Raw genomic sequence first — 27,577 nt, 5'->3', positions numbered from 1 at the left:
ATGTCTTGAACCATGGAGGAACACTGAGAAGTTATTTTTTATGAAAACGATAGAGAATTACGCTTAAATCTCTTCAAACCACTAAGTGCTTAGGAAAAGAAAACAGCAGTGAGCAGCACAGCTACACCCTGCGTTCTCTCAGGGATGCTCACACCGGCTCCGAGTTCTCTAGCCTTTCCACAGGCAGCTGCGGTTCCTAGGGCTTAGCTGGGCTAGTTGTCAGGGATGTTCAAAAGGTAACAACTGCAGAGCAAGGCCTCTGGAGAGTTCTAATGGAGCCTCTGACTTTCTCCTCTGCTGCTCTTAACCACTGCTTAAAATCGTTACTGCCTCCCAGAATCAGAGATTTTTCTCTGAAAGGGCCCACATAGCCCATTTCCCCATCCCTTCCTGCCTCCCACGGCCTCACATTGTAAGGACTAGAACTGAGAATAGTTTCCTTAAAGGGGATGAGTCATTGTGGAACACTCATTATAATTTAACAAAACAAGGTTTATCTAGATCAATCAAGCAGCCATAAATTTAGTTTTTAAATATTTGTCTGGTGTGCGTGTGTGTGTCTGTGTGTGATGGTGCACACTTGCCATAGCACACATGGTCAGGCATTGGTCTTGCCCTCTGTGTGGTCTGAGGTGGTTGTCTCTGTGGTGACCACTGCACAGCTTGCTTCAGGCTAGCTAGCCTGGGAACTCCTAGAGAAAACTAGAGGTTTCCTGCTCTTTATACCTCCCATTTTGGATGGCTCAGTGGTTAAGAGCACTGTCTGCTTTTCCAAAGGTCCTGAGTTCAATTCCCAGCAACCACATGGTGGCTCACAACCATCTGTGATGAGATCTGGTTCCTCTTGAAGAAGAGACCTAGTCAGTCATTGTTGGGAGCTATTGGGAGCTGTGAACCCCCGGACCTTGAATTCCCTGGGAGTGGCTTGTTTTTCCTTTGTTTGCAGCTGCTCTGAGCAAAACAACTTGTTTTCCTCCGCTCTGCACAGGCTGCAGCTACTCTGAGCATGAGACCCTGATGGCAGGGGAGTGGGTTCTGATGGGTCTGCAGCTGAATGATCCCGAGAGCTGGGGCGTGGCCAGAGCATTATATAAGCTGCCCCTTATAGATAATAAAGTTGTCATTCTTGTATCAAGTTGTCATTCTTGTATCAAGGATGACCCTTATCCGCGTCTCTTTGCCTGTCTCTGTGTCTCTGCGTGTTTCAATCTCCAGCCCCTTGCCTGGAGACTCGCAAACCCTAACAGTAGCGCTAACCGTCCTGTAGTGCAGGCGCTGTGCTATAGGCGTAGAACTTGACAAGTCATCCTCAACAACTTAGACCATGAAACCCAGCCAATATGGACTAGTTCAACAGAACCTCCATATACAAGCTGCCCATGCATGCTTCAGATAAAGAACACCTCCCATCTCACAGTCATAGGAATGCTGGGATTACAGACTGCCATTGTGTCTAGCTCTCTGGATGGATTCTGTGATCTGAATTCAGGTTATTAGTCTTGGTTAGCAAACACCCCTTGAACCATTTCCTTGAACGAGATGTGTTGTTTGTTTGTTTAAATCTATATTTATTTTGAGAAAAGATCTCTCTATGGCTGGTCTGGACATCACTATGTAGTTCATGCAGGCCTTGAAATCACTGAGACCTATCTGCCTCTGCCTCCACAGTGCTGGGATTAAAGGCATGTGCCACCACCGCCTGGCTCTATTGGGCATTTTAACCTGTGGATTATAAGATGATTCCTCCCTAAGATGTACTGTCTAATAATGTTAACTTGTACAGTGTTTTGATGAATAATAATAAATAGCAAGGAAGCGTTACACAGCTAGGGCCTATGAGTTTCACCTAAGGAGCTGCATAGAGATCGTACGTAGCTCAAGGTAATGGTTAAGAGAAACAACTGAGTCCCAGGAGTCAGGCTGCCTCAACTTCCTTTAATCTTAGTGCTGAAAGATGCAGTCATGGGTTCAGTGCACATTGTTAGCGGAAACAAAGCTCTGAAATAACTCCAGGTTAGAGCAGATATTCTGATAATAGCTTTAAGATGAAAAACCCCAGGAAACAATCTAAAGTTCACAAGGACACCTGAGGTCGAAAATACAAAGCACCCAAATGTCAATAGTGGACGTATTTTCTTGCTAGGGTTGGTTGATGACCAAAGGTAATGATTAATTCCTTGTATCCATTTCTACTCCGTCTCCTGATATAAACAACTATTGGTGAATGGGTAGACACCCTAAAGACCTAAAGTCCAGCTGACTGTTTTTAGTGTATAAAAGTTTAGGTTTGTGATTCCTCTAAGATTCCTTATAAGATTACCTTTCAAGATAAATAGCAAAATGATTCTTTCTGTGTAACTGCAATATGCAGCCAGCCAACAAAAGAGGTGGCTGTGAAAAAAAATACCTGCTTGCTCATGTTCTGTAGTCTTTAACAACTTATTTCAATATAAATATATATGGGTTATGGCGGTGCCTTTTTATCATATAAGGGAGATGAAAACCAACATTGATTTCTCAGTTCTGTGAACTAGGAAGTCCAAGATCTAGCTTGGGTTGGCATATTCAGTATCTGGTGAGAGTTCACCATACTTGCTGGTGTGTGGATGACCATCTTTCCACAGTATCCTTCCATGGCTGAAACAGAGATCACCTCCCATGGTTTTCTTTAAAGGCGCTAGTACCATTTCTGAAGAACTATCGAACATAAGGGAAACCAGGAACTAAGGTTTTCCTGAGGAGTCCTGAGGAATTTTTCTCGAGCCCATATTTACAGTTGAGTATCAGTAGATACTCTGCGCGCGTGCGTGCGTGCGTGTGTGTGTACTGACTTAGGGTGTTAGGAATGGTAGACAAACACTCATTAACTAAACCATGTCCCCAGCTAGTCCAGCCACACTGTATAGCCACCATTACCATTACCATTACCCGGGGGATTTAAGCTATTTTGAGGACTAAAAGCCAGTAGCTTTAATTGCTGTTGTGAAGTGAAGCAGGCACTCAGCATGACTGCATATGGAAGTTGGGACTCAATGAGAGAGGCGGGACAAGGAAAAAAGGACTAAGTCGTGTAGGTGGGTAGGAACTTGGTCTTTGTTTATTTTTGTTTTTACTTTATGTCCATCTGTATATACTCTAAGTATTAATGGTGGATGAGTTTGAGCTACTACAGGCATTCCCCAAGTGTCTTAAACATACACTACCCCTCAAAACAACCCGGGGGGACCAGGTCTGGTGGTAAATATCTTTAATCCTAACACTTGAGAGGCAGAGTTAAGTAGGTTCACTGTGAGTGCCAGGCAGATCTACATAGTGCAGGCCTGCCAGGGATACACTGTGAGACTCTGTCTCAGAAGAAACAAATACAAACAAATTTAACAAAGGTCTTCGATACTGTGTTTTCCAGGAGCCAAGTGTGACTAAAGCATAAATACACTTCACTTTTGGTCTTTTCCGGTTGAGAAGCGCCAAGGACTGATACATACTGCTCGGCTACACGACAAATGACCTATCGAAATTTAAAAACACAGTAGATTGTGGCTCAGCTGGTGCTTGACCAACACAATCTAGCACCATATAAACCAGGAGGGGTAGCATACAACTAGAATCCCAGCTCTGGGGAAGCAGAAAACAGGAGGACCGTAAGTTCAAACGGTCATCTTCAGCCAAGCTAACTAGGGAGTTCCAGGCTAGCCTGGGAGACAGGAGGGTCTCAAAAAACAAACCAAACAAAAATAAGACCCCAAAACCCAATCCCCAGTAAACAGAGGGGTCTGTTGGCTCATGCCTGCAATCCCAGCACCAAGGCCACTAAGGTTTAGGTAGGGTGTTAACTGCGAGTTTGAAGGCAGCCTAGGATATAAAGGGAGACCCTGACTCAAACCCTTGATCACCCCAGTCAAAGAACAATAAAAACTCAACTGTAAGAGCTAGTTCCATTCACGACAGGCCCAAAAGCTACAGAGAAACCCTGTCTCGGAAAACAACAAACAACCTCAACTATCAAACACTCAGGTGTGATGGTATACCTGTTAATTTCAGAACTCCTGAGTAATCTTAGACCTAAGAATCTGGATTTGAGGTCAGCCTAGGCAATACAGCAAGACTCTTCACAAAATAAACTGTAAAATGCTTCAAAATATAAAGTTTAGGCCTGAATAATTGCAAAGATTAATCTCCAAATACCATTTTGCCAATGATAAGCTTTGATTCATATTAGAAAAAAAGACCCCAATATTTTTTATGGTTTTAATAAGCTATTCTTACATGTATACTAGCAAAGACAAATATTTGCTACCAAAAGTTACATACTATACAACTTAAGAAAAATATATTTAAAAATATGCAAAAATAATAAAGTAAAGTACTTCAAATAGAATATGAAACTTCTACTAAGAAATGCAGCCAAAAAACAGGAACCATCTAAGTGGACCACGAAGCCTTTTGTTTACATTACCTTAGGTAAACCTTCCAATGGACCCAGGGTTATGAAGTTGGCCTGACTGGGAAAGGACTGTTCTAGAATGTCACGGCAGAAGCTGCATTTCCATCTCTAGTTCCCTGATGCTTGGCTCCAACTTAACCCTTTTCACACTTTGCTGCTGTAAGCTGACCCCTGGTCCAGTCGTCACTCTGCTCTTTAGTACCCAAGAGGCTCCTGCTTCTGGTCTTTGGTCTTAAACTGAGTAAGACAAGTTGCTATGCATACTACATCCAGGCTTCAGAAAGGACCATCAAAACCAGACTGCCATGGGGCTGTGCACGTCTGTGTCTGATTCTTATTCCCAGGTAACAGGTTAATTTCAGTGTGTGGAAATAATGCATTTTCAATGCAGGACAAGGTATGCTCATATGAGTAAGGACAGAGCTAGGCTCTTCCCCATGTTTTAAATAACAGATACCTAACATCTTAAATTATCATATAATTAGCAGTTTTAGACATTGAACATAATACACTGTATTACAATGCAATGTGGTAGGCTTCCACTTAAGGAACAAAAATAAATTTCACATGAAAAAAGGTTTATTCTGAGTCACATAAAATACATTTAGCAGAAATGTAAACCGCAGCACTATAGTGCGCAAAGCACAGAGAGGCTCGGAAAGGGCCGTCTCCTTTGTCCACAGCACTCGGATCGTTCCCAGTCACTCACTCATCGTCACCTCGCTGTCTTAAATTCCGACATCTCCCATTTTCAATTCTTCTCTTTTTGAAGACTGGAGCCACCCCATCTGCTGCAACTCCCAGGGAAGAGACTGTTTTTTCTTTAAATACCACTTTGATTTCTCCAGCAGCAGCTTCTGAAGTTGACAGATATTCGTTTTCAGTGCTTGGAAGTTCCAAATCGACCTCTTCCCTGGAACAGAAAGAAACCTAAACTATAACCTGACAGATTAGGTAAATATCTGCATAGAAACCATGAGCCAGTGAAGCACCACAAGCCAACCGTAACACTGAGGGGATCAGAGGCTGGTCATCAGGAACACTATGCTGCTCCTGTTCTGGCTTTTTTGAGAAAGGGTCTCATGTAGTCCTGGCTAACCCTGTACTTTCTCTCTTTTTTTCTTTTTGGTTTTTCGAGACAGGGTTTCTCTGTGGCTTTGGAGCCTGTCCTAGAACTAGCTCTTGTAGACCAGGCTGGTCTCAAACTCACAGAGATCCGCCTGCCTCTGCCTCCCAAGTGCTAGGATTAAAGGCCTGCGCCACCATCGCCCGGCCAACCCTGTACTTTCTAATGTCAATGTGGGTGACCTTGAGTTCCTGAGCCTTCGGCCTGGGTTAGGTGTGCACTGCTTAGCTCTAGGTGATTTAAAATATTGATTTAGTCTCAACACACTCAACTTTGACTGATATGGGCTAGGACAGGTCTCATTTGTTCTGTTTCTGTGCACAAAGGATACAGCATCTTAGAAAACACTCCGCTCATATACGCTATGTAGTATAAACACAGAGATTCTGAAGGTTTACATAACACAAGATGGAAAAGAATGGAACCTTAATGTCCTGTTATGGTAGACTCAATGAATTACTTGCCTAGCGTGTTTTTATTTTGAGAAATAGCCCTTCGACTATCCACATGGTCAGTAAAAAACAACCTGGCCAGACCAGAAATCAGTACCCTATCCCCTAGATCAGTGTTTCTCAACCACTGTGACCGTTTAATATACTTCCTCATGCTGTGGTGACCTCACCCCCCCAAACCATAAAACTATTTTCCACTGCTACTTCCTAACTGTAATTTTTGCTACTTTTATGAATCTTGATATAAATATCTGTTTTCCGATGGTCTTAGGTGACCCCTGTGAAAGGGTCATTCGACCCCCAAGAGTTTGTGACCCACATACTGAGAATCACTGCTCTAGATAGTGAACTAGTCTATGAAAGAGTTAGCTCATCAAATCCACCCATGAGAGTTCTGAACACAGAGCAGAAAGATCATCATATTAAGTGGCTGAGATTATTAAGTTTGCTGGGGACCAAATTCTTTTTTGGAGAGAAGAATTCAGTAGCTAGAGAATAAAGAAGGCAAACAGAAAATCAGAGACGGGAGATGAAGAGTCTAATTTTTTGAAAATATGCTTCTCAGAGCCCCCTTTAGGTTTTTTTTTTTTTTTTTTTTTGGTTTTTTGAGACAGGGTTTCTCTGTGGTTTTGGAGCCTGTCCTGGAACTAGCTCTTGTAGACCAGGCTGGTCTCGAACTCACAGAGATCCGCCTGCCTCTGCCTTCCAAGTGCTGGGATTAAAGGCGTGCGCCACCACCGCCTGGCCCCCCTTTAGGTTTTATTCTTATTTTATGTGTGATAGATGTTTTGCTTGCAGGTATGTCTGCATATGACATGTGTGAAGTGTCCACAAAGGCCAGGAGGTATCAGATCTTCTGGAACCAGAGTTACAGATGGTTGTTAGTTATCATGTGGATGCTGGGAACCAAACCCAGGTCCTCTCCAAGAGCAATAAGCACCCATAACAAGTTAATGATAAATAAAAGCTTTAATTTCTATTCTCTGATGGCTGTCCTCGCTGTCTTCTGTACAGCAGACAGGCAGGAGGCAGCTGGAGCAGGTACTCTGGCTGCTACTCTGTATCAACGTTGACACAGAGCAGATTCTCTGTAGAAGCTTCCTCTCCATCAGCATTTGCTCTATTAGCTTTTCCCTTCAGAAACCACTCAGTTCAGAACATGTTCATTCAGAAATTACTAGTGATGAGCTGGGGAGTAAGAACTGGTCCATGACAAAAGTTTAGCTCTTTCTAAATTTAAATTTAATTCAATTTAGACTATGTTAGAGAGTTTGAGGACAGTCTGATCTACAGAGAAAGTTCCAGGACAGCAAAGGCTACACAGAGAAACCCTGTCTTGAAAAATCTAAGTAAGTAAATAAAGAAAAAAAGAAATTATCTACTTATAAAGTAGGTTAATCTACTTATAAAGTTGGAAACAATCTATTACATACTAAGCTGCCTAGGTTGTGAAATATTTTTTTATACTGTAAAGGTGTCTTTGCCTAAGGCACCTCCTGATTGGTTAAAAAAAGAGCTAAATGGCCAATAGCTAGGCAGGAGAGAGAGATATTTTAGAAGGGGGAATCTAGGTGCCCAATTTCACCAAGAGACTCTGAGCAAGTCAGATGTGCCATACTAAGAGGACATAATCAAGCCATGTGGCAGAATGTAGATTAAAAAAATATATAGGTTAATTAAGTTATTAGAGCTAGTTGGGAAAAAAGCCCAAGCTAAGGCCAAGTCTCCAGGTCATTATTTATAGGCTGGCCGTCCAAAAACAGTCCGACAAGCTTGTACAGTCTAGGTAGCCTGAAATTTAACCATTAGAAAGATACATCAATTTTGATACTTTTTTTTTTTGGTTTTTCGAGACAGGGTTTCTCTGTGGCTTTGGAGCCTGTCCTGGAACTAGCTCTTGTAGACCAGGCTGGTCTCGAACTCACAGAGATCCACCTTCCTCTGCCTCCCAAGTGCTGGGATTAAAGGCGTGTGCCACCATCGCCTGGCTTTTACTATATATATATATATATATTATTTTTTGACAAAGAAGGGGCTTTTTGTTTTTGTTTTGTTTTTTTGGTTTTTCGAGACAGGGTTTCTCTGTGGCTTTGGAGCCTGTCCTGGAACTAGCTCTTGTAGACCAGGCTAGTCTCAAACTCACAGAGATCCGCCTACCTCTATTTCCCAAGTGCTGGGATTAAAGGCGTGCGCCACCAATTTTGAAATAGGAGATGCTGACAAAGGACAATTTTCCTACTTTTTAATTAAAAAATGTTACCGCAACTTATAAGGTATCTGAACGAAGTGCTTCAGTAGACTCTCCTTCCCTCATTCCCTCACTCTCTGCCCCCCCAACCTCCTGCTGTAACCTCTCCTCCCAGTCTCTTTTCCTTGCTTACGTATCAGGTGACCTTTTGCCCACCCCAATCTTTTCTCACACATAAGTGGGTATAAAACCATCTTCCTGTTTTAAGTGACAAGAACGGAAGAAGGGAATGGACTGGCCGAGTGCTCCAGTAACTTCCAGGGAGAGGCACCAATGTTACAGCTGGGGGGTAAAGTCTGGTATATAGAGTTGCTCAATACTCCCATTATTTCACTATGAAAGAAGTACAGTCTTTTCATTAAAAAGCAGGGTATAGTTTGGGTTCTGGTAGCTTTGAGTTAAGATTCATTCTGTAGTCCATGCTTTTGAAGCAAATCCAGCCTCTGTCTCCCACATGGTGGTGCCATCAGTGTGCAACCCACCCTCGGCCAAGAATTTTAATAATTAATAACTCACTATGAAAGTACATAAAAAGGATTCATTCTACACTATTCTTTCAAAGCAGTGTTTTAAAGAATATCTGCTTTACCCATACACCTTTCTTACTTCACCTAGAAGGTTTCTATGATTTTTTTTGTTGTTGTTTTTCTCTGTAGCTTTGGAGTCTGTCCTGGAACTAGCTCTTGTAGACCAGGCTGGCCTCATACTCACAGAGATCCGCCTACCTCTGCCTCCCAAGTGCTGGGATTAAAGACAAAGGCGTGTACCACCACCACCTGGCGGAAGGTTCCTTTTAAGGGTTAAAAAAATACTAAAATGGGGCTGGAGAGATGGCTCAGTGTTTAAGAGCACTGGCTGCTCTTCCAGAAGTCCTGAGTTCAATTCCCAGCAACTACATGGTGGCTCACAACCATCTGTAATGAGATCTGGCGCCCTCCTCTGGTGTGCAGGCATACATGGAGGCAGAATGTTGTATACATAATAAATAGATCTTTAAAAAAATAAATAAAAAAATAAAAATTCTTATTAAAGAAATACTAAAATGCCTGGGAGTGACTTTACTTACCTGGTAAAATAAATGCCTCTAAAAAGAAAACTCATTTGAGCAGTTAAGCCAGTACCATTAATCAGGTATCATCTTTAGCACAATTATGCTAAACTGTTGACAAACTCTTCTGCCTTCAATATGAGTTTAAAAATTTGGAAGAGCCGGGCGATGGTGGCGCACACCTTTAATCCCAGCACTCGGGAGGCAGAGGCAGGCGGATCTCTGTGAGTTCGAGACCAGCCTGGTCTACAAGAGCTAGTTCCAGGACAGGCTCCAAAGCCACAGAGAAACCCTGTCTCGAAAAACCAAAAAAAAAAAAAAAAAAAAAAAAAAAAAAAAAAAGGAAGTGTCAGCTATGGTGGCTCACACCTGTTAATACTGGAACCCGTGAGGTGGGGCCAGATAAGGAGTCCAAGGCTAGTCTGAGGCTACACGACTCAAAAAACAAAACAAAACCCCAAATCAAACCAATTGACCAACAAACCAACCAGAACAAAATCCACACCCACATAAAAAACAAAACTTTGGGACTGGAGAGATGGCTCCATAGTTAAGAGCACCGGCTGCTCTTCCAAAGGACCTAGGTTCAATTCCCAGAACCCACAGGGCAGCTCACGACTGTCTGTAACTCCAGTTCCAGAGGATCTGATGCCAATGCACATAAAATAAAGTTAAATATATTAAAAAAAACAAACTTAGAAGTATAGCGAGACATTTCAAGAGAATAAGAGGACAAAAGTTTTGCCTTCAAACACATTCTATAGCTAAAGTATTTTGCAAAGTATTTACTGCAAGTATTTGTTTTTGTGATAAAAAATGATGAGTGTGTGTTGCCGGGCGATGGTGGTGCACGCCTTTAATCCCAGTACTCGGGAGGCAGAGGCAGGCGGATCTCTGTGAGTTCGAGACCAGCCTGGTCTACAAGAGCTAGTTCCAGGACAGGCTCCAAAGCCACAGAGAAACCCTGTCTCGAAAAAACAAAAAAAAAAGATGAGTGTGTGAATGTGGTCAGGCTTTGGTAGGACACAACACAATCACTCCCTTGCTTTAAAACAACTGCTGTTTCATCTGTTAAAACAAGCTATTCTAGAAAGCAGGGAGAGCTACATTTCTAAGGAGCACAGCATAGTTGAGGTGCTTGGGCACAGCAGGGGATGACCTCTCAGGTACTTACTGAGACTCGCTCTCTTGTTTAATTTCTTGCCACTCCCCATAAGGGTTCGTTGATTTCTTAAGCGTTTTAGGCTTTTCTTCACTTGTATTTGATGGATTCTGTTTTGGGGTACTTTTTTCTTTTTGTATTTCTGGGTCAGTTCTTTTTTCAGTACTTTTATTTTTTTCCTGAAATGCAAAGGCCAATAAAAATAAACAACACACTTCCAGCAGAACTGTTATAGACAACCCCCAAATTTCCTTAAAAGGTCTTCTTAAGAATAACAGTCATTCATTAATGGTTTTAAGTTTTCACATAATAAATGTGCACAGAAAAACTAGATCAGGGTTTTCACTATCTGAAACTTTAATGCATATGTTTAATGATACTTTTAAAACATGTACCATGATGGTACATAAAGGCAGTGGTAGAGCATGCCTACCAGACTCTAAAGGTAGAGGCAGGAAAATATTTGTGAGTTTGAGGTCAGACTGATCTACAGAGCAAACGCTAGGACAGCCAGGGCTACATAGAGAAACTGTCTCAGGTGTGTAAGTGGGGGTTGGAATAGACTAACTCCCCCTTGGGGCAGAAGCAGCCCCCATAAAAGACACCTATCTTCACTGGGCTAAGAAAGCCCTTCAACCCACTTGCCCACTCTGGTGTGTACACCATCCACATACTAGGTTTCCAGCCTCTGTAAACTACTATCCACGGGGAGCTTGCTTGGAATGTCTTCTGTATTCTACATGGGGCTCATCCCATATGTAGCCCATGCTGGTCCTGAACTTCTATTCTAATTCTCCCATCTTAGCTTCCCAAGAACCGAGATCACCAGAATATGCCACATGATAAGCAACACGATTTTCTCACTCCTTTTTCCCTAGACAGGGTCTCACTGTGTTGTGTGGCTGACCTGGAATTCCCTATGTAGATCAGCTGGCCTCAAACTAAAGAGAGCTGCCTGCCTCTGCTTCCCACGTGCTGGGATCGAATGTACATAAACCACATCCCCAGGCATGATTTTTCTTAACAGATCCTCTTGGATTTTACCTTAAACTTGATGATCAGTTTCTTCGTGTCTGCAGCGGCCTCCCCGGCCTTCTTCTGTTCGCCGTCAGAGTCACTGTGGGAATCTGAGGATTTGGACTCTTCCAGGGTGTCGGGTGACTTTTCACTGTCCTTACTCGAAGGCCCGTCTCCAGTGTGGGGAATGAATTCATCAGGCTTTTCCCACCTGGATTCTGATCAACACATTTTAATAACTGTATTACTTATTTAGCAATACTTAGCAATATAACTTTATCATGTACAATTACTAAATAATACCGCATTATACACACACACACTTTATGAAGAGCTCAAAAACCTCTCATTTCTTTTTTCTATCACTCAGAAACGTAGGACAACCTGCACTTACTAAACTCATAAACCCTAACTCCAATGGGAAGGAACTGGGGAAGTGGGTGATAAGTCTTAAACATCTTCAGCTACCTGAAAACAATTTCAAGAAACATACTGATAATGACTTTACAGAGTATTTCCTGAAACTTAAGGTAGGGTTTTCTGGAGTCCCCACAACAGAGTGAAGAGATGAATACATTCTATCACAGTAAAGGTGTCTCAACTGGCTGAACTCCACTGCCATCTAGTGGTCACTGGGTTTTAGAGCCAGCCAAGTCTCTAAACAGTCTTGTCTCCACTTCTAGTTAAATGAAAAGGAGAGGAACTATACAATTTATTACCCAACTGAGACGATTTTAAGAGTAAAGAAGACTAGGAGACAGAGGATTTCCGTGAGTTCAAGGTCTGCCTGTTCTACCTCCACACAACAAACCCTGGGATTTGCTTATTTCTGTTCCCCCAGCGTTAGGGTTACAGGTGCTTGTATCCACACCTTGCTATGTGGGTCCAGGCCCTCACACTTGGACAGCAAGCACTTTACCTAACAGGTCACCTTCCTAATACCCATACCCAGATTTATGTAATACTATAGGTTAAACCCAGGACTCTGCAAACACTCTACCCATTAAATAACATCTCTAACACAAGGCTTTTGTTTTTGTTTTGTTTTTCAAGACAGGGTTTCTCTGTGTAACAGCTCTGGCTGTCCTAGAACTCACTTTGCAGACCAGGCAGACCTTGAACTCACAGAGATCCACCTGCCTCTGCCTCCCAGGTGCTGGGATTAAAGGCATCAGTTTTGTTTTCCTAAATGAAAATGGTGAAGGTCTAGGTATAGTTCAATAAGAGGGCACATGCTAGCATGCACTGGCTCGCAAGTTTGATCCTCACCACAACAAAAGTCAAACTAGGTAATAACTATAGGTACTTAGAAGGAAAATTATTAAATCAATCATGAGACAGTAATTTTAGAGTTGATTTTTTTTTAAATTTGCAAATGTCTTTTGTATGTTTTGAGATAGGGTTTCTCTGTGTAAGAACCCTGGCTGTCTTGGAACTTGCTTTGTAGATTAGGCTGGCCTCCAACTCATATACCTGCCTCTGCCTTCCAAGTGCTGGAATTAAAGGAATGCGCTGCCACCACCACCCAGTTCAACAGTTAATTTTTGTTGCTTTCAGGGAGGACCAGGGTTCAATTCCAGCACCCACATGGTAACTCAAAACCACCCGTAACTCCAGTTCCAGGGGATCTGATGCCTTCTTCTGGCTTCCTTGGGTACCAGGCTTACATATAGTGAGCATAAATTCATTTAAAAAAAAAGAGGAATAACACTGATGCACAGTATATATTAATACATACAAAGCAATACATATATAGAAATAATTTAAGTACCCTTTATAAAAGATAATATGTACTTGATACAAAATAGCTCATATGCAGTTTTGGGTACAGTTTTAAGTTAAAATAATCAAAGATAGAGGCAGGTGGATCTCTGTGAGTTCGAGGCCAGCCTGGTCTACAAGAGCTAGTTCCAGGACAGGCTCCAAAAGCTACAGAGAAACCCTGTCTTGAAAAACCAACCACGGGCTTGGCGGTGGTGGCGCACGCCTTTAATCCCAGCACTTGGGAGGCAGAGGAAGGTGAATCTACAAGAGCTAGTTCCAGGACAGGTGCCAAAGCCACAGAGAAACCCTGTCTCGAAAAACCAAAAAAAAAAAAAAAAAAAAAAAAGAAAAACCAACCATCAACCAAACCAAACCAAACCAAAAAAGTCAAAGGTAATACTCACCTCCTGTTTCTGTATTATAATAATAGGTGTAACCATCTTCACTTAAACCTTCTACCCAAATGGCCTTTGCTAATGTCTAATAGGAGGGAAAAAACAACACAGTGAGAATAATGACAGTCGCTATCTACTGACTAACAAAGGCAAATGTGCTATCCTGTCTTTTCCACCTGGCACCTGGAGTCAAGAGTGATGATAAAGATCATGGCAACGCAGCCTGGTTTTTGCTAGCCACTACTAACTTTCAAACAGAAAGTGTCTCCTCTCTAAGCCAGGAATTCTGTCTAGTTGGACAGACATGTAAACAAGAAGTGACTGCAAATCGACTAATCATTTATCCTGTATGGTTGTGTGTGTGTACACAGATATACCTGTTCCAGCTCTACTCATTTATCCTGTATGGTTGTGTGTGTGTGTACACAGATATACCTGTTCCAGCTCTACTCATTTATCCTGTATGGTTGTGTGTGTGTACACAGATATACCTGTTCCAGCTCTACTCATTTATCCTGTATGGTTGTGTGTGTGTACACAGATATACCTGTTCCAGCTCTACTCAGCCTTCTAACACAAGGATTACAGGAAGAAAGAAGCAAGCTGGGGAGTTGAAGAGAACCTGCTTATTTGGAAATAAATTTGCTTAACAAAATTCTACAAAAAGTCACAGCAGCCAGGGTTTGTTGGCTCAGGGGTAGCATGGTGGCTGTTCACAAGGCCTGGGACTAATCCCCAGCACCACAAAGCCAATCAGCCACCCAACCTGCCGACTTCAGAAGCCAATCACATGAGAGAATAAGGCAAAGACAGCATAAATATGTTATAATTACCTTTTTTAGGTTCCCTTGAAATCCTTCTGGCTTCTCCCACTGAGATGCTTAAAACAAAATACATTGTAAAACAATTTTGCTTTAAAATAAAACAAGTCCCCAAAATTTAATTTAGGTAAAAATCCACAAGAGTCCCTATTATGTATGAAACACTACAAAATATTTATTTATTTATTTATTTATTTATTTATTTATTTATTTTTTGGTTTTTCGAGACAGGGTTTCTCTGTGGTTTTGGAGCCTGTCCTGGAACTAGCTCTTGTAGACCAGGCTGGTCTCGAACTCCCAGAGATCCACCTGCCTCTGCCTCCCAAGTACTGGGATTAAAGGCGTGCGCCACCACCGCCCGGACAAAATAGTTTATTATTGAAAAAAATGAAAGAAACAACATATATCCTTAGTGGTACTGCACAGAATACTTGTGAATGCTACGTAACTTAGAAATGGCAGCATGGTCAAAAGTTACTGAAACTCCCACAGTAATTACTAGTGTCTGGTAGAACTTTTCTTAGAGGTTAGAGCATTTATACTTGGTAGGTTCTTTATTTTATTTATTATTTATTTATTACCATTTTTATGTGCTTAATTCTTCTGTGAGATTCCTTGTTATTGTGGTTTAAATGAGAATGGCCCCAGAGGCTCATATATTTGAACACTTGGTCGCCAGCTGGTGAAACTGTTTGGGAGGGATTAGAAGTGTGGCCCTCCTGGAGATGTGTGGCTGGGGTGGAGACTTTGAGGTCTCCAAAGCCTACACCATTCCCAGTTTGCTCGCTCTCTCTGCCTCCTGGCTGTGGATGAGATGTAAGCTCTCACTTAGTGCTCCAACACATGCCTGCCTGCTGCCACGCTCCCTGCCATGATGGTTAAGGACTTTTAACCTGAGATGTGAGCCCAAATACATGCTTTCTTTTATAAGTTGCTTTGTCACAGCAACAAAAAAGACACCTATTCACCTAAAAATGGAGTCTACGTGAATTGACACATTTGAAACGCTGACACGAGCACTGCTGTGAGTTTGAGGCCAGGCAAGCCTTGTGTAAGTCCTTAAAACACACAATTCCCAGATGTGGTGGCACATCCTTTCTTTTTACTTGGTTTTTCGAGATAGGATTTCTCTGTAGCTTTGGAGCCTGTCCTTGAACTCACTCTGTAGATCAGGCTGGCCTCAAACTCACAGAGAGTCACCTGACTCTGCCTCCCCAGTGCTGGGATTAAAGGTGTGCGCTACCATCGCTCAGCTTGTGGCACACACTTTTAATGGCAGCACTGGGGAGGCGAGGCAGGCAGATCTCTGTGAGTTCCCAGCCAGGTTTACATAGCGAGACTGTCTTTTGAGGGCCTTTTCTGTCTCTCACCTTCACATCTGAGCTATTATAATTATTATTATTATCATTATTAAGGACCAGTTAGTTGTTTGTGTCTCTCGTCCCATGTAGAAATAGTTGGCTTGGTAGGTTTTGAAGGAAAGGGATGGCTTTCTGTTGTCTTGGGTAAATAGAGGGTGAGAAATGAAGAATAAAGAAATTATAAACAAGTTATCATTGAGAATAAGAATACATATAATAAGATGAAGAAAGGTAGCACAGAAAGACCGAAAAGAAAAATAGCTTTAAAGTCAATCTGAAAAACCAACACCCTTCCCACCCCGTGTCTATTTCTGGTTGATCTGCTGTTGAACTACAATAAAAAAAATTTTACTTATTTCTTCCATAAATTATGTATTTTTGGAGGGTAATATAAATCAATTTCTTTGCCCCAGAATATACATGGGATATTTAAAAATGTATTAAGTTTTAAGAGAATACAAAAAATGTTTTTAATATTCCTATTGAAAAACTCATGTACTTTACTGAAACTGTTATTTAACATTAATATGAAGGAAAATTCTCAAAATTCATCAGTTACATTTATTTTTTTGTGTATATGGGTGTAGGTTGGAGGACAATTTGTGGAAGATTGCTCTCTCTTTCTACCATGTGGGTTCTGGGGACTAAACTCAGGTCGTCAGGCTTAGAGGCAGATACCTCACCCACTGAATCACCTCACCAGCCCAAAGAGGAAAATTAAATAGTCAATCAAGACAGCTATGTTAAAAAAAAAAAAAATCAGCTTTTGGTTTCCAAAGTTCCTAGTTAGAAAACCTTGCCAGCCAAGGGGTGGTTGTGCAGCCCTTAAGCCAAGCACTAGGGAGGCAAGGGGAGGTGAATCTCTGAGTTCGAGGTTAGTCTGGTCTACAGAGTGAGTTTCAGTACAGAGCTATACAGAGAAACCTGTGTCATGGGGGAAAAAAAACAACAAAATCTTTCCTATTGGCATTTTATTTCGAGACCCTTGTAGGTTGCAACACAGACTAACACAGATGTGGAGAGTCTGACCTTAAGGTGAAGTGCTATATTTCTACAGAGCTCCGATTTTTTAATCAAGAAAGTGGAAATTTGTAAGAAATTGAAAAGATTTTCTTTTTTGGTTTGGTTTTTCAAGACAGGGTCTCTCTACAACAGCTCTGGCTGTCTTGGAACTTCCTCTGTAACCATGCTGGCCCTGAACTCACAGAGACCCACCTGCCTATGCATCCTTAGTGCTGGGATTAAAGGTGTGCGCCACCAAGCTCAGCTAGGAATTTATGAATCTTTAACCATGGCACTGATTTGCAATAAGCAGGGTACTCTTATTACAGCTTCTTTTCTTTTCTTTTCTTTACCCGAAGCTGGCATGGGTCCCACTATGTATTCTAGGCTAGTCTCTAATTTGTGGTCACCCTTCTGAATGTTGAAATTATAACTTTCTAAGCTTTGTGGAAAAAGGAAGTTACTTTCTTACTGTTTAACATATGCCAATATTAAATCAATATTAAATAAAAATCTCAACAGAAAAACTGTTTTTCTATTTCTAGTAATTCTATGCTTTACCAGCATACCTCCTGTGATGAGATCGTAATAGTAACAGTGACCATCAGCCGTTACGCCTTCCACCCATCTACCCTTCGAAGAGTCTTTCTTTTTCTTTTCCTTTTTCTTTTTCTTCTCTTTCTGTTGATTTGATGGAGGGGTGGGCTGGACAGTGCTGGTCACTGGTGATATACTTGGCTGTGGAATGTCTAGAAAAAAAGATAAGAAGGGGTAACTTAGCCGGATGGTGGTGGTGCACGCCTTTAATCCCAGCACTTGGGAGGCAAAGGAGGGCTAATCTCTGTGAGTTCGAGGCCAGCCTGGTCTACAAGAGCTAGTTCCAGGATAGGCTCCAAAGCTACAGAGAAACCCCGTCTCAAAAAAACCCAAAATAAAAGTGATGGAGTGACGCAGTCGCGGGGGCAAGCATGGCGGTTCGGTGCGTGAGGCTCTCGGGGCGCAGTCTCCCGGCGTTGGCGCTGTCTCTCAGGCCTTCTCCTCGCTTGTTGTGCACACTTACAAAACAGACAAACAGTGGCCAGAACCTGGAAGAGGACTTGGGTCATTGTGAGCCAAAGACAGAGCAGCCATCTGCAGACAAGACCCTCCTGGAAGAGAAGGTGAAGCTAGAAAAGCAGCTGAGGGAGACTATGGAAAAATACAAACGGGCTTTGGCAGATACTGAGAATTTTCGGCAGAGAAGCCAGAAGCTGGTAGAGGAGGCCAAGCTGTTTGGCATCCAGGGCTTCTGCAAGGACTTGCTGGAGGTTGCAGACATCCTGGAAAAGGCAACCCAGAGTGTTCCAAAGGAGGAGATCAGCAACAATAATCCTCACTTGAAGATCCTATATGAAGGGCTAGTCATGACTGAAGTCCAGATTCAGAAGGTGTTCACAAAACATGGCTTGCTCAGGCTCGATCCCATCGGGGTCAAGTTCGACCCTTATGAACACGAGGCTTCGTTCCACGCCCCCGTGGAGGGGAAAGAGCCAGGCACTGTGTCAGAAGTTAGAAAGGTGGGTTATAAGCTGCATGGACGTGTCCTCAGGCCAGCTGTGGTGGGGGTAGTGAAGGAAGCTTAGCTGCCTTCCTTAGGGCTCTGGACTTTGTAAGTCACTTGCTAGAACTTGAAAGGCAGAGGCAGGCTTGTAATTTCTCATCTGTGAACACATCTGACCCTTGCCCAGCCTTTTGGAAATTTTAAGTAAGCTAAGCAGAACACAAAGCTGCTTGCATACTATCAGGGACTCTGGGAGCCTGATCACTGAGTTTAGCATCACCTACTTCAGAAGAGGGCCTCAGGAGTAGTAACACTGTATCTGTTCCACCTCGTGATTGATAAGTACTTTACACAAATAAAAGGTCTTTGGCAAAAAAAAAAAAAAAAAAAAAAAAAAAATAAAAGTGATGGTGCATGCCTCCTAGTACTTGAGAGGTAGAGGCAGGAGACTCAGGAGTTAAAGACCACCTTTAGTTATCAAGGGTTCTTAGCCAGTGGGGGCTCCATGAAACCCTGTCTAAGAAACAGGTATCCTGCCTACACCAACAAACTCCAATGTTGATGGCAACAGGAATCAGTGTTAGCCACTGGGACACGCCAACAACAAGTTACAAATGCAAAGCTATTAAGCTATTTCCCACTGGCTTCTCACTGCTTCACACCAATATGAATTCTAGGTCAGGCTGGGCAGTGGTGGTGCACGCCTTTAACCCCTGCACGTGGGAAGCTGAGGTAGACAAATCTCTGGGTCCGAGGCCAGCCTGGACTACAGAGTGAATTCCAGGACAGCCAGGGCTACACAGAGAAAACAAAACAGCCAAACAAAAGCCCTCCAGGCCAAAACTACCTGAAAAAAACAAAACAAAACAAAAAACCTAAAAAAAAAAACCCTAAAAAAATGCTGTTAAATTCAACAACATAATTAAATTTTTTTGTAAAATACAATGAAAAGAAACAAAAGCAAAAACACATATGCCAGAAAAATGGAAAAACAAACAAGTTAATGTCATTAAAAATCAAATATCCTGGGGCTGGAGAGATGGCTCAGTGGTTAAGAGCACTGGCTGCTCTTCCAAAGGTCCTGAGTTCAATTCCCAGCAACCACATGGTGGCTCACAACCATCTGTAATGAGATCTGGCGCCCTCCTCTGGCTTGTGGGCGTACGTGGAGACAGAATGTTGTATACATAATAAATAAATAAATTAAAAAAAAAAATCAAATATCCTAACAGAGAATAAACATTTTCTTTTACTAATATTCAAAGAAATGCAAATAAATACAGTTTCTTTTTATAGATTAATCTGTAAAGTATGATGAAATTCCACTCTCACCTATGGTACGTACATGAAAGTGAAAACACTGTTTTCTGGTCTTCTGCTCATAAGATTGCTAACACTTCCAGTACCAATTAACAACTTTTTATTTCTAGAAAAATGCAAATCAGTCTAACATTTGTAGTTAGCTTGCCATCAGCTATACTATAATACATTCATCCTTTGATATCAGATTTCTTATCCAGAATATGAACTTACAGAGAAAAACAAACACAAAAAGATACATACAGGAGAAACTACAGCATTCTTCTCTCTCTCTCTCTCTCTCTCTCTCTCTCTCTCTCTCTCTCTCTCTCTCTGTCTCTCTCTCTCTCTCCCTCTCTCTCTCTGTGTCTCTCTGTTTTTTTCTCCCCCGAGACAGGGTTTCTCTGTGTAGCCCTGGAACTCGCTCTGTAGACCAGGCTGGCCTCGAGCTCAGACACCGCCTTCCTCTGTCTCCTGAGTGCTGTGATGAATGGCATGCGTGGGGGTGCAGATCTTTCACAGATCATAATACATATAATCCAGAAGGATGCCACAGGGGCATAGTAGCTCACATCTGGAATCTCCGCCAGCCTATTTTGAGTTTGAGGCCAGCCTAGGCTACAAAGTGAGCTCCAGGCTAGCCAGAGCTATACAGTGAGACTCTATATCAAAACAGACAAACCAATATCCCCATCATGGACAAGGGAGGTATGTTTATGTATAATCAAAATTAATCTGTGCCGAGTGTGGCAGTGCACACCTTTAATCCCAGCACTTGGGAGGCAAAGCCAGGTGGATCTTGAGGCCATCCTGGTCTACTGAATTCGAGGTCACCGTGATCTACAGAGTGAGTTCCAGGACAGCCAGGGTTACACAGAGAAACCCTGTCCAAAAAAACAAAAAAGCAAAAACCTTAAAATGGCACTTAAATGGAATCTTTTAATCTATATATAAATTAAATTAATGAGATGAATTTCCAACTAACACTTCTCCAACTGTCCAGAAGATACCTAACTAATTTTTCCTCTCAAAATGCTTTATATTCAGTTGGGTGAAATGATGCATGCTTGTAACCCCAGAACTTGGGAGCCTGTTTAAGGCCAGTTTAAATTAACTAGTGAGACTCTCATTTATTAATAAATAAATGGCCTTTTGGAACTACATGCCCCTTCTTTTCCTTAAACACTAACATTAGAACACATTAAACTGACAATTATTCTATTTCATGAAAGCAATATTCTGCTTAAAACCATAATTAAGAGTTCTTTTTATTAGAGACTAAAGAGTATACTTCACGCTGAAAAATTTGACTGGAACTGAGCAGGAAGCCCCCTCTGCAATGGCTTGTATTGTATCACAAGGTGCAAGTCAGGTGGCCAACAGTGCGAGTGCGCCAGTCCTCCTCGTTTGCGGAAGGCGATTTCTTACAGTGGAGAGTCAAAACTGGCTCAGTCACTGAGAATAAGCGACAACATAGCATGACAACCCAATGCTCTACAGGCTCTTCTCTGCCTCGCCTCCTGCAAGGCTCAGGAAAGAGGTGGAAAGACTGTGATCGCACCACCGCTATCTTGGAGCTGAGAAGACAACTGACACGGTGATGGTCAACTACACGCTGCTGGGCTACTATCCCATCCTGTTCCACCAGGGATTTGGGGAGGTGCTGAAGTGAAAGAAAGGCTAACTGAAAAGAGCATGGTGCAAGGGAGCGACCTAGGATGGGGCAAGCTTTTGTGATGATGCCGCTCTTTCAGGCTCACCCATGTGCCTATAAATAACTCCTCATTCATGCTGTCTAGTTAAGGTCAATAAAGTCAGTGGTTCACAAAATCCAAAACCCAAATTATCCGACCACCTGAACTACTAGGCCAACAATCAAGATCTACTCTAGCTGGTTGTGGTGGTGCACACCGGTAGGATTTTCTGAAGGAAGTAGAGGCAGGAGGATCACAAGTTCAAGGCCAACCTGGGTTACACATTAAACAACAATACACACACACACACACACACACACACCAATATCTGGTTTAAGAACTTGGCTCCCAGCTTACTGTAGAGCTCTTTCCCCTTCTCCCCCCCCCCCCCACAGGGTTTCTCTGTAGCTTTGGAGGCTGTCCTGGAACTAGCTCTTGTAGACCAGGCTGGCCTCGAACTCATAGAGATCCACCTGCCTCTGCCTCCCAAGTGCTGGGATTAAAGGCGTGCGCCACCACTGCCAACCAGCTTGCTGTGGAGCTTTAGGAGGCGGGGCCTGGTTGGTGGAGGGACACCAGTGGTGACCCGCTCTCTACATTTCCATCTACCTGCAGGGCTCTGGCCTGGATCACGGGAACAAGTATCCGTCTCGCTTACTCACCACTGTGCCAGCCCAGTCCCAGTAGACTCAAACCTCTGACTGCCCACAGCTGACCGTTTATCCTCTAAGTTGCTCCTGACAGGTATCTTGTAACCAGAAAAGTAACTGATAAAATTTGTTATGGAAGAAAGCTCACAAAAACTTTCTGCTTTAGAGCCTCAGTTCAACCAGATGGAAACATTCAATAAGATCCCTTTTCAACCCTCAAAATAATCTGCCTGCTGGAGGTAAATTTGGTTAATATATAATTATAATGTGGATTTTTTTTTAAAATGAGTAGTACCTATAACAGTGAGTATCTAAAAAGCCTAAGGTTTTGGAAACGAATCATTCAGCTAGGCTAGGGCTAGGACTAGGGAACTGTTAAAGTAATACAGCCGATATGAACAAAGGTACCAAAAGATGAAGCATTAAAAGCAAAACATGGGGCCAGCAAGATGGCTCAGTGCCTTAAGGCCCTTGCCACTGAGCTTTGTGACCCGAGTCTGATCCACATGGTGCAAGGAGAGAACAGACTCTTCCAAGCTGTCCTCTGAACTCCACACTTCCATCAACACAGATAAGTAAATACATACTGTAAAAAGCAAAACAAGCCAGGTATGGTGGCTCATGCTTTTTAATTTCAGAAGGCCTAGGTAGGAAGCCCACAAGTTCAAGACTAGTCCAGGATATACTGGGAGATGGTACGTCAACAACAAAACAACAACCGCAACAGCACAAAACATAAGCTCTTCAATTATGTATTTTCATGATACACACACAATTAAAACACTAGCATTATTTCAAGTATGTAACTCCTATATGGAACCAATGAAATGGTCCCTTAGCACGACCTGGGATGTTAGTTTTAAAGTGTCTTGCTACTGTCTTACCTGACTCTAAGCCAAGCCGTTTCAGGTCCTCCTGGTATGCCTTCAGGGCAGCTGCCTCCATCGCCGCAAACTCCTTGGATGCCTTTTCTTCTTCCTTTGCCTTGTCCAAGCTTTTCTGTTTAATCTACGAGAGACACATGTGAAGGTGAACGTGAGAGACGGGATGAACGTTTGCACAGACAAATGAACGAAAAGCCAACAGAAATTACCTCACTGATCCTCTTGGCCACATTTTCCTTGTGATTCTTTCCTCTTTCATGGAATTCAACACTCTTGAAAGGTAAAAAGGAAAAGCATCATTAAATTCACAGTAAACTAATACTGTAAATATGGGGCTGAAATATAAAAAATGTTTAGTTTTAATGCAAACTGAGAGTTGTATCAAATGGTGCTAGTGGTCTAAGCAGATTGCCATGTTCTCCCAGTAGATGGTCTCTGGTTCTTAAGATGGATCAGGATGACCACACTCACAGGGGAGAGTATCAGGTACCCTCCTGATTAACCCAGTCAATATTGGTGTGATAAGGACTTAAAAGTGTTGGGAACAACTTCCAAGAAGAAGCATGTCTCAGCTGAGCAGGGCATATATCTGTAACCCGAGTACTTTGAAGGCTGATGCAAGAGAAACCTGCATTCCAGTTCCAGCCTAGCTTAAGCTATTTGCTCAAGCAACACCCTGTCTCAAAACAAAAAGAAAGTAGCAATAACAAAATTTTTTTCCAAACCAAAATACCCTACCAAAGAAACAAAAGCCACAAAACAACAATAACAAAACCTACTACCTTTCAACACAAAATGTCAAAACTGGTTAAGCCTCTAAATTTCATTTTCTGTTTTGCTGTATTAGAGACATAAAGAATATCTTTAAAGACTTGGTCTTGCTGGGTGGTGGTGGCACATGCTTTTAATCCCAGCACTCAGGAGGCAGAGGCAGGCGGATCTCAGTGAGTTCGAGGCCAGCCTGGTCTATAAGAGCTAGTTCCAGGATAGGCTCCAAAGCTACAGAGAAACCCTGTCTCAAAAGACAAAAAACCAAACCAAAACAACAACAAAAAACAAAAACAAAAAAGACTTGGTCTTTAAAACATTCAGAAGAATAGATATTTTAAAAATTCCTCATTTGGGCAGGTAAGATGGCTTAGTGGGTAAAGGTGCTTGACACCACGCCTGACAACCCACCTCAACCCCCAGGACCCGCATGAACATTGTCTTTTGACTTGCACACTGAGGAACATGCACTCCAACATGTATACACACACCCACACAAACTCAAAAAATTCCCCACATTGCACAAAATGATGCAATAAACAAAGTAATCCACCACAGTACTGTTTGTAGCAACAATCTTGTATTCGATCTATTGGGGACTGGCTGAGGAACTGCATGCATCCCTGCAGGCTTTTACTACAACAAAGGCTCTCACAGCCCCCTATGTAAGGACATGGAGACACCTTCAGGATATACTGTTCAGTTAAAACAAAAACCAACAGAAACTGTGCTCTCTGTAAACACGATGGAATAAAGCACATGCACACGGAAACAACAAAAGGATAGACATGGGTTGGGCGGTGGTGGCGCACACCTTTCATCCAAGCCCTCAGGAGGCAGAAGCAGATCTCTGAGTTCAATGCAAGCCTGCTCCACAGCCCTGAGTTCCAGGACAGCCTCAATAGCTACACAGAGAAATCCTGTCTTGAATAAAAACGATAGACACGGGGAAAGGGGGAGCTTTTGAAGAGTAACAGTAATTAGAAGGCTGGGACGTGGATGGCTGAGTGAGCACGGGAACCTACTTAGGAATTAATAAATTATAGATGTCTGGTGGCAAGAAATAAGAAATCCCAGAAAAATGCTTTAAAATAAATGCTGTCAATCAAATCCTGTACGAGGCATTAACCAAGCTATTCTAATACACGCTTGTGAATTCCCCATTAAAGCCAGAGTTTGCAAAGCAAACAATCAGCTAGTATGCCTAGACCAGGTTACCTCCAGGTGATATACCGTACAAAGAGTACTATGTGAAAGGACCATTCAAAACTGAATATTGCCTGTAGCTAAAGACTAAATTACTAGATATTTAGGGAGATGCAGGCAAACTTCTGGAAAGATAATTTATTTTCAATAACTCATAAAATTCATGTTACTGCTTAGTACCTCCAGGTGTTGTGTGGTTTTAAAACCTCATGGCAGTTTTGGTAAGGATTAGACTACGCCAAATAAAATATGCACACTCTTTAGCACTCATCAGTAAGACCAAAACAGAAATGCAATACTCCTCAAAGCCAAAGACCTCCCAGGCAACTTAGAGGTGTTTACCGAGGGAATACAGGGAGAAAGCTGGCAACGTTTTCTTGTGCACAACAATTCTGCCCAGTGAAAAGGTTATGTATATATAACATACCATCACTTTTGGTTTTATTTCGTTTTGTTTTTCGAGACAGGCTTTTCCTGTGTAGTTCTGGCTGTCCAGGAACTCACTCGGTAAAGCAGGCTGGCCTGGAGCTCAGAGATCCACCTGCCTCTACCTCCTAGGGCTGGGATTAAAGGTGGGTGCCCCACTGCCTGGCAAGACAGGGTAGCTTTTTAAAACTTATTTTGTAGGTGTGTGACTGTGTAAGTTCATAAGTGCCACATGAGTACAGCTGCCAGGGAAGGTCAGAGGAGGCTGTTGTTGGAGTCACAGGTGGTTGTGAACTGCCACGTGGTGCTGGGAGCTGAACTCCAGCCCTCTGCAAAAGCTGTAGGTGTTTTTCACTGTGGGGCCAAGTTTCTACTATAGTACGCTTGTACTGTGATGATACATCTGAGAGTTTGGAAGAAAGCCATCTGACTTTTTGCCTTATGCCAGTCAGGTGGTGGCGCACGCCGTTAATCCCAGCACTCAGAGAGGCAGAGGCAGGCCGTTCTCTGCGAGTTCGAGGTCAGTCTGGTCTATAAAGTGAGTTCCAGGACAGCCAGAGATACCCTGAGAAAACCTGTCTCGAAACCAAAACAAAGCCAAGCTGGAGCTAGTTTACAAGGATAAATTGTTGCTATGTTTGTATTTCATGAGGGGGACAATAATGTTCTTCCAAATTTCTCTGAGAACAAGAAACATAAAAGAGAAAGGAAAATATTCTTTTTAAGAGGCAGGGGTTCCATAATCATGGATGAGATTACCCACTCACGGTCCATTTCCTCAAAGGCCACAGAAATAATTAGGCCTTGAAATCAAAGTTAGACTGATGAGAGGACCGTAGCTTTCATAAGCGGAATCAAACAAAAGGCATCTTTCTAGGTTTTGGAAAAAAATCTGGAGCACTATACATGAAAGTGGCTTGCAAACTCTTAGATCAAAAAGCAACATGTCACGTGAATATGTTACTAGAAATTTCATACAGGCCTGTTGTCTGCTATCCAGCACTTGCAGTAATCACAGAACTTCTTTGGTTGTGACTTCCAGTAGTCGGCCCTGAATAAGGAAAAACAACTCTAAGTTTATCCAAAAATTAAAAGAGAATTGTTATACTATTTTAACATTTGGAACGTAAGGGTGTTGACTGGTTTTTGTCTTAGCAAAGCAGTTTTATTATTTACGTGAAGCTGAATTACTTGTAAAACCGCTTTCCGTAAAATAATCACAGTTCTCGTTACTGCCACCGAGACGAGGGAAACGAGAGTCTCAAAGCAAAGTATTTCCCTTTCCCGCCCCCTTCTCAGCTAATTCACTTGTTTTGGTGACATCTTCAGCGACAGCGCTACCCGGGCCCCGGCGGGCAGGGGCGGCACCCGAGTCCCCAGCTCCCAGGGCGCCCGCGTCTCCCCGAGAACCGGCCCGGCAGGTCGGGCGGCCTGGGGCGAGCAGAGGGGCGGGAGGAGGCTGCGGCACGCGGCCGCTGCGCGGCTCACGTCCGACCCGACTCACATGACCGCGCCGGCTCCGCGCGTAGCCCGCGATCCCGCGCTCCCAGGTGCTCGGCGGGCGGCGAGAGCCGGGACCTCCGGGCCTCCGCGTCCCCGGACTCGGCGTCCCGCGGCCCCGACGGACTACGGCGGCCGCGAGGGCCCAATCCGCGCGCGCGGTGTCGCCGCCTCCTCCCCTCCCCCACGGGGCGGTCCTGGCAGCGCCTGAGAGGTGGGGTCGGTATAAAGGGGTTGAGGTCACCCAGAAGGGACGAAAGCGCGACGGGACCGGAGCTGCGGGCCGCGAGTGTCCTAGCCGAGCTCCAGCCCCCGCGGGTCCTCGCTCCTCCCGGGATCCAGAACCTCCACTCTCGAGCTGGCTCGCGGCCGAGAAGCTCGGCCTCCGCCCCCTCCACCTCACCCCCCACGCCGCGCGCAGCTGTTCCCACAGACGGCGCCGCCCTCGGCTTTGCCGGCTAGCCCGCTCGCTCCGTGACCGGAGAGCAGCCCGGACCTGAGGGCTGAGAAAGAAAGGCGCAGCCGCCGGTTCCGGACCCGCCACCGGGGCGCTGGGGCTTCGCCTCAAAACTTTCCAGTGGCTCGGCTGGCCCGCTGCTCCTCCCTCCCCCACCCCACCCCCACCCTCGCCACGCCCGCGCGCGCGCTCCGTCGGGCTCGTTCCCGCGCGTGGGATAGTGGAGGCCGCGGGGGCGGCTTCGGCTGGAGTCGGGCACGGTAGCTGAGGCGGTCGCTTGGCTGACGCTAGTCAGGTGGGTAACGGCGGTGCT

General features: G+C 43.6%; 3 protein-coding genes across 5 annotated transcripts in view; 2 read left to right on the top strand and 1 right to left on the bottom strand.

Annotated features, from left to right (window-relative positions):
* Positions 1 to 3,083: 3,083 nt before the first annotated feature.
* Positions 3,084 to 27,397, bottom strand: Wbp4 (WW domain binding protein 4). 3 transcript variants are annotated; one of them, XM_057785880.1, is made up of 10 exons: positions 27,304 to 27,397; positions 26,286 to 26,358; positions 23,117 to 23,179; positions 22,908 to 23,031; positions 17,410 to 17,589; positions 14,490 to 14,536; positions 13,666 to 13,741; positions 11,525 to 11,715; positions 10,493 to 10,659; positions 3,084 to 5,357 (listed from the first exon to the last, which is right to left on the bottom strand). In XM_057785880.1, exons 4-10 carry the CDS (start codon positions 22,966 to 22,968, stop codon positions 5,150 to 5,152), a joined length of 930 nt encoding a protein of 309 aa, XP_057641863.1. In that variant the 5' UTR covers positions 22,969 to 23,031; positions 23,117 to 23,179; positions 26,286 to 26,358; positions 27,304 to 27,397; the 3' UTR covers positions 3,084 to 5,149. The 3 variants fall into 3 exon arrangements, with proteins under 3 accessions (XP_057641863.1, XP_057641861.1, XP_057641862.1); XM_057785878.1 differs by lacking the exon at positions 27,304 to 27,397 and adding an exon at positions 26,812 to 27,079; XM_057785879.1 differs by lacking the exon at positions 27,304 to 27,397 and adding an exon at positions 26,616 to 26,783.
* Positions 17,796 to 18,745, top strand: LOC130884751 (grpE protein homolog 1, mitochondrial). The gene has a single exon (XM_057785881.1). It carries the CDS (start codon positions 17,809 to 17,811, stop codon positions 18,460 to 18,462), a length of 654 nt encoding a protein of 217 aa, XP_057641864.1. The 5' UTR covers positions 17,796 to 17,808; the 3' UTR covers positions 18,463 to 18,745.
* Positions 27,084 to 27,577, top strand: part of Elf1 (E74 like ETS transcription factor 1) — a 93,193-nt gene continuing 92,699 nt past the window's right edge. The window contains exon 1 of the mRNA XM_057785874.1: positions 27,084 to 27,559. The gene's annotated coding sequence lies outside the window, so the exon portion shown is untranslated. The remainder of the gene's footprint in view (positions 27,560 to 27,577) is intronic.

Source organism: Chionomys nivalis, chromosome 12 (genome assembly GCF_950005125.1).
Source record: "Chionomys nivalis chromosome 12, mChiNiv1.1, whole genome shotgun sequence".
NCBI lineage: Eukaryota > Metazoa > Chordata > Mammalia > Rodentia > Cricetidae > Chionomys > Chionomys nivalis.
Note: the sequence above shows the minus strand (reverse complement) of the source record. Positions and strands in the feature narration are given on the sequence as shown.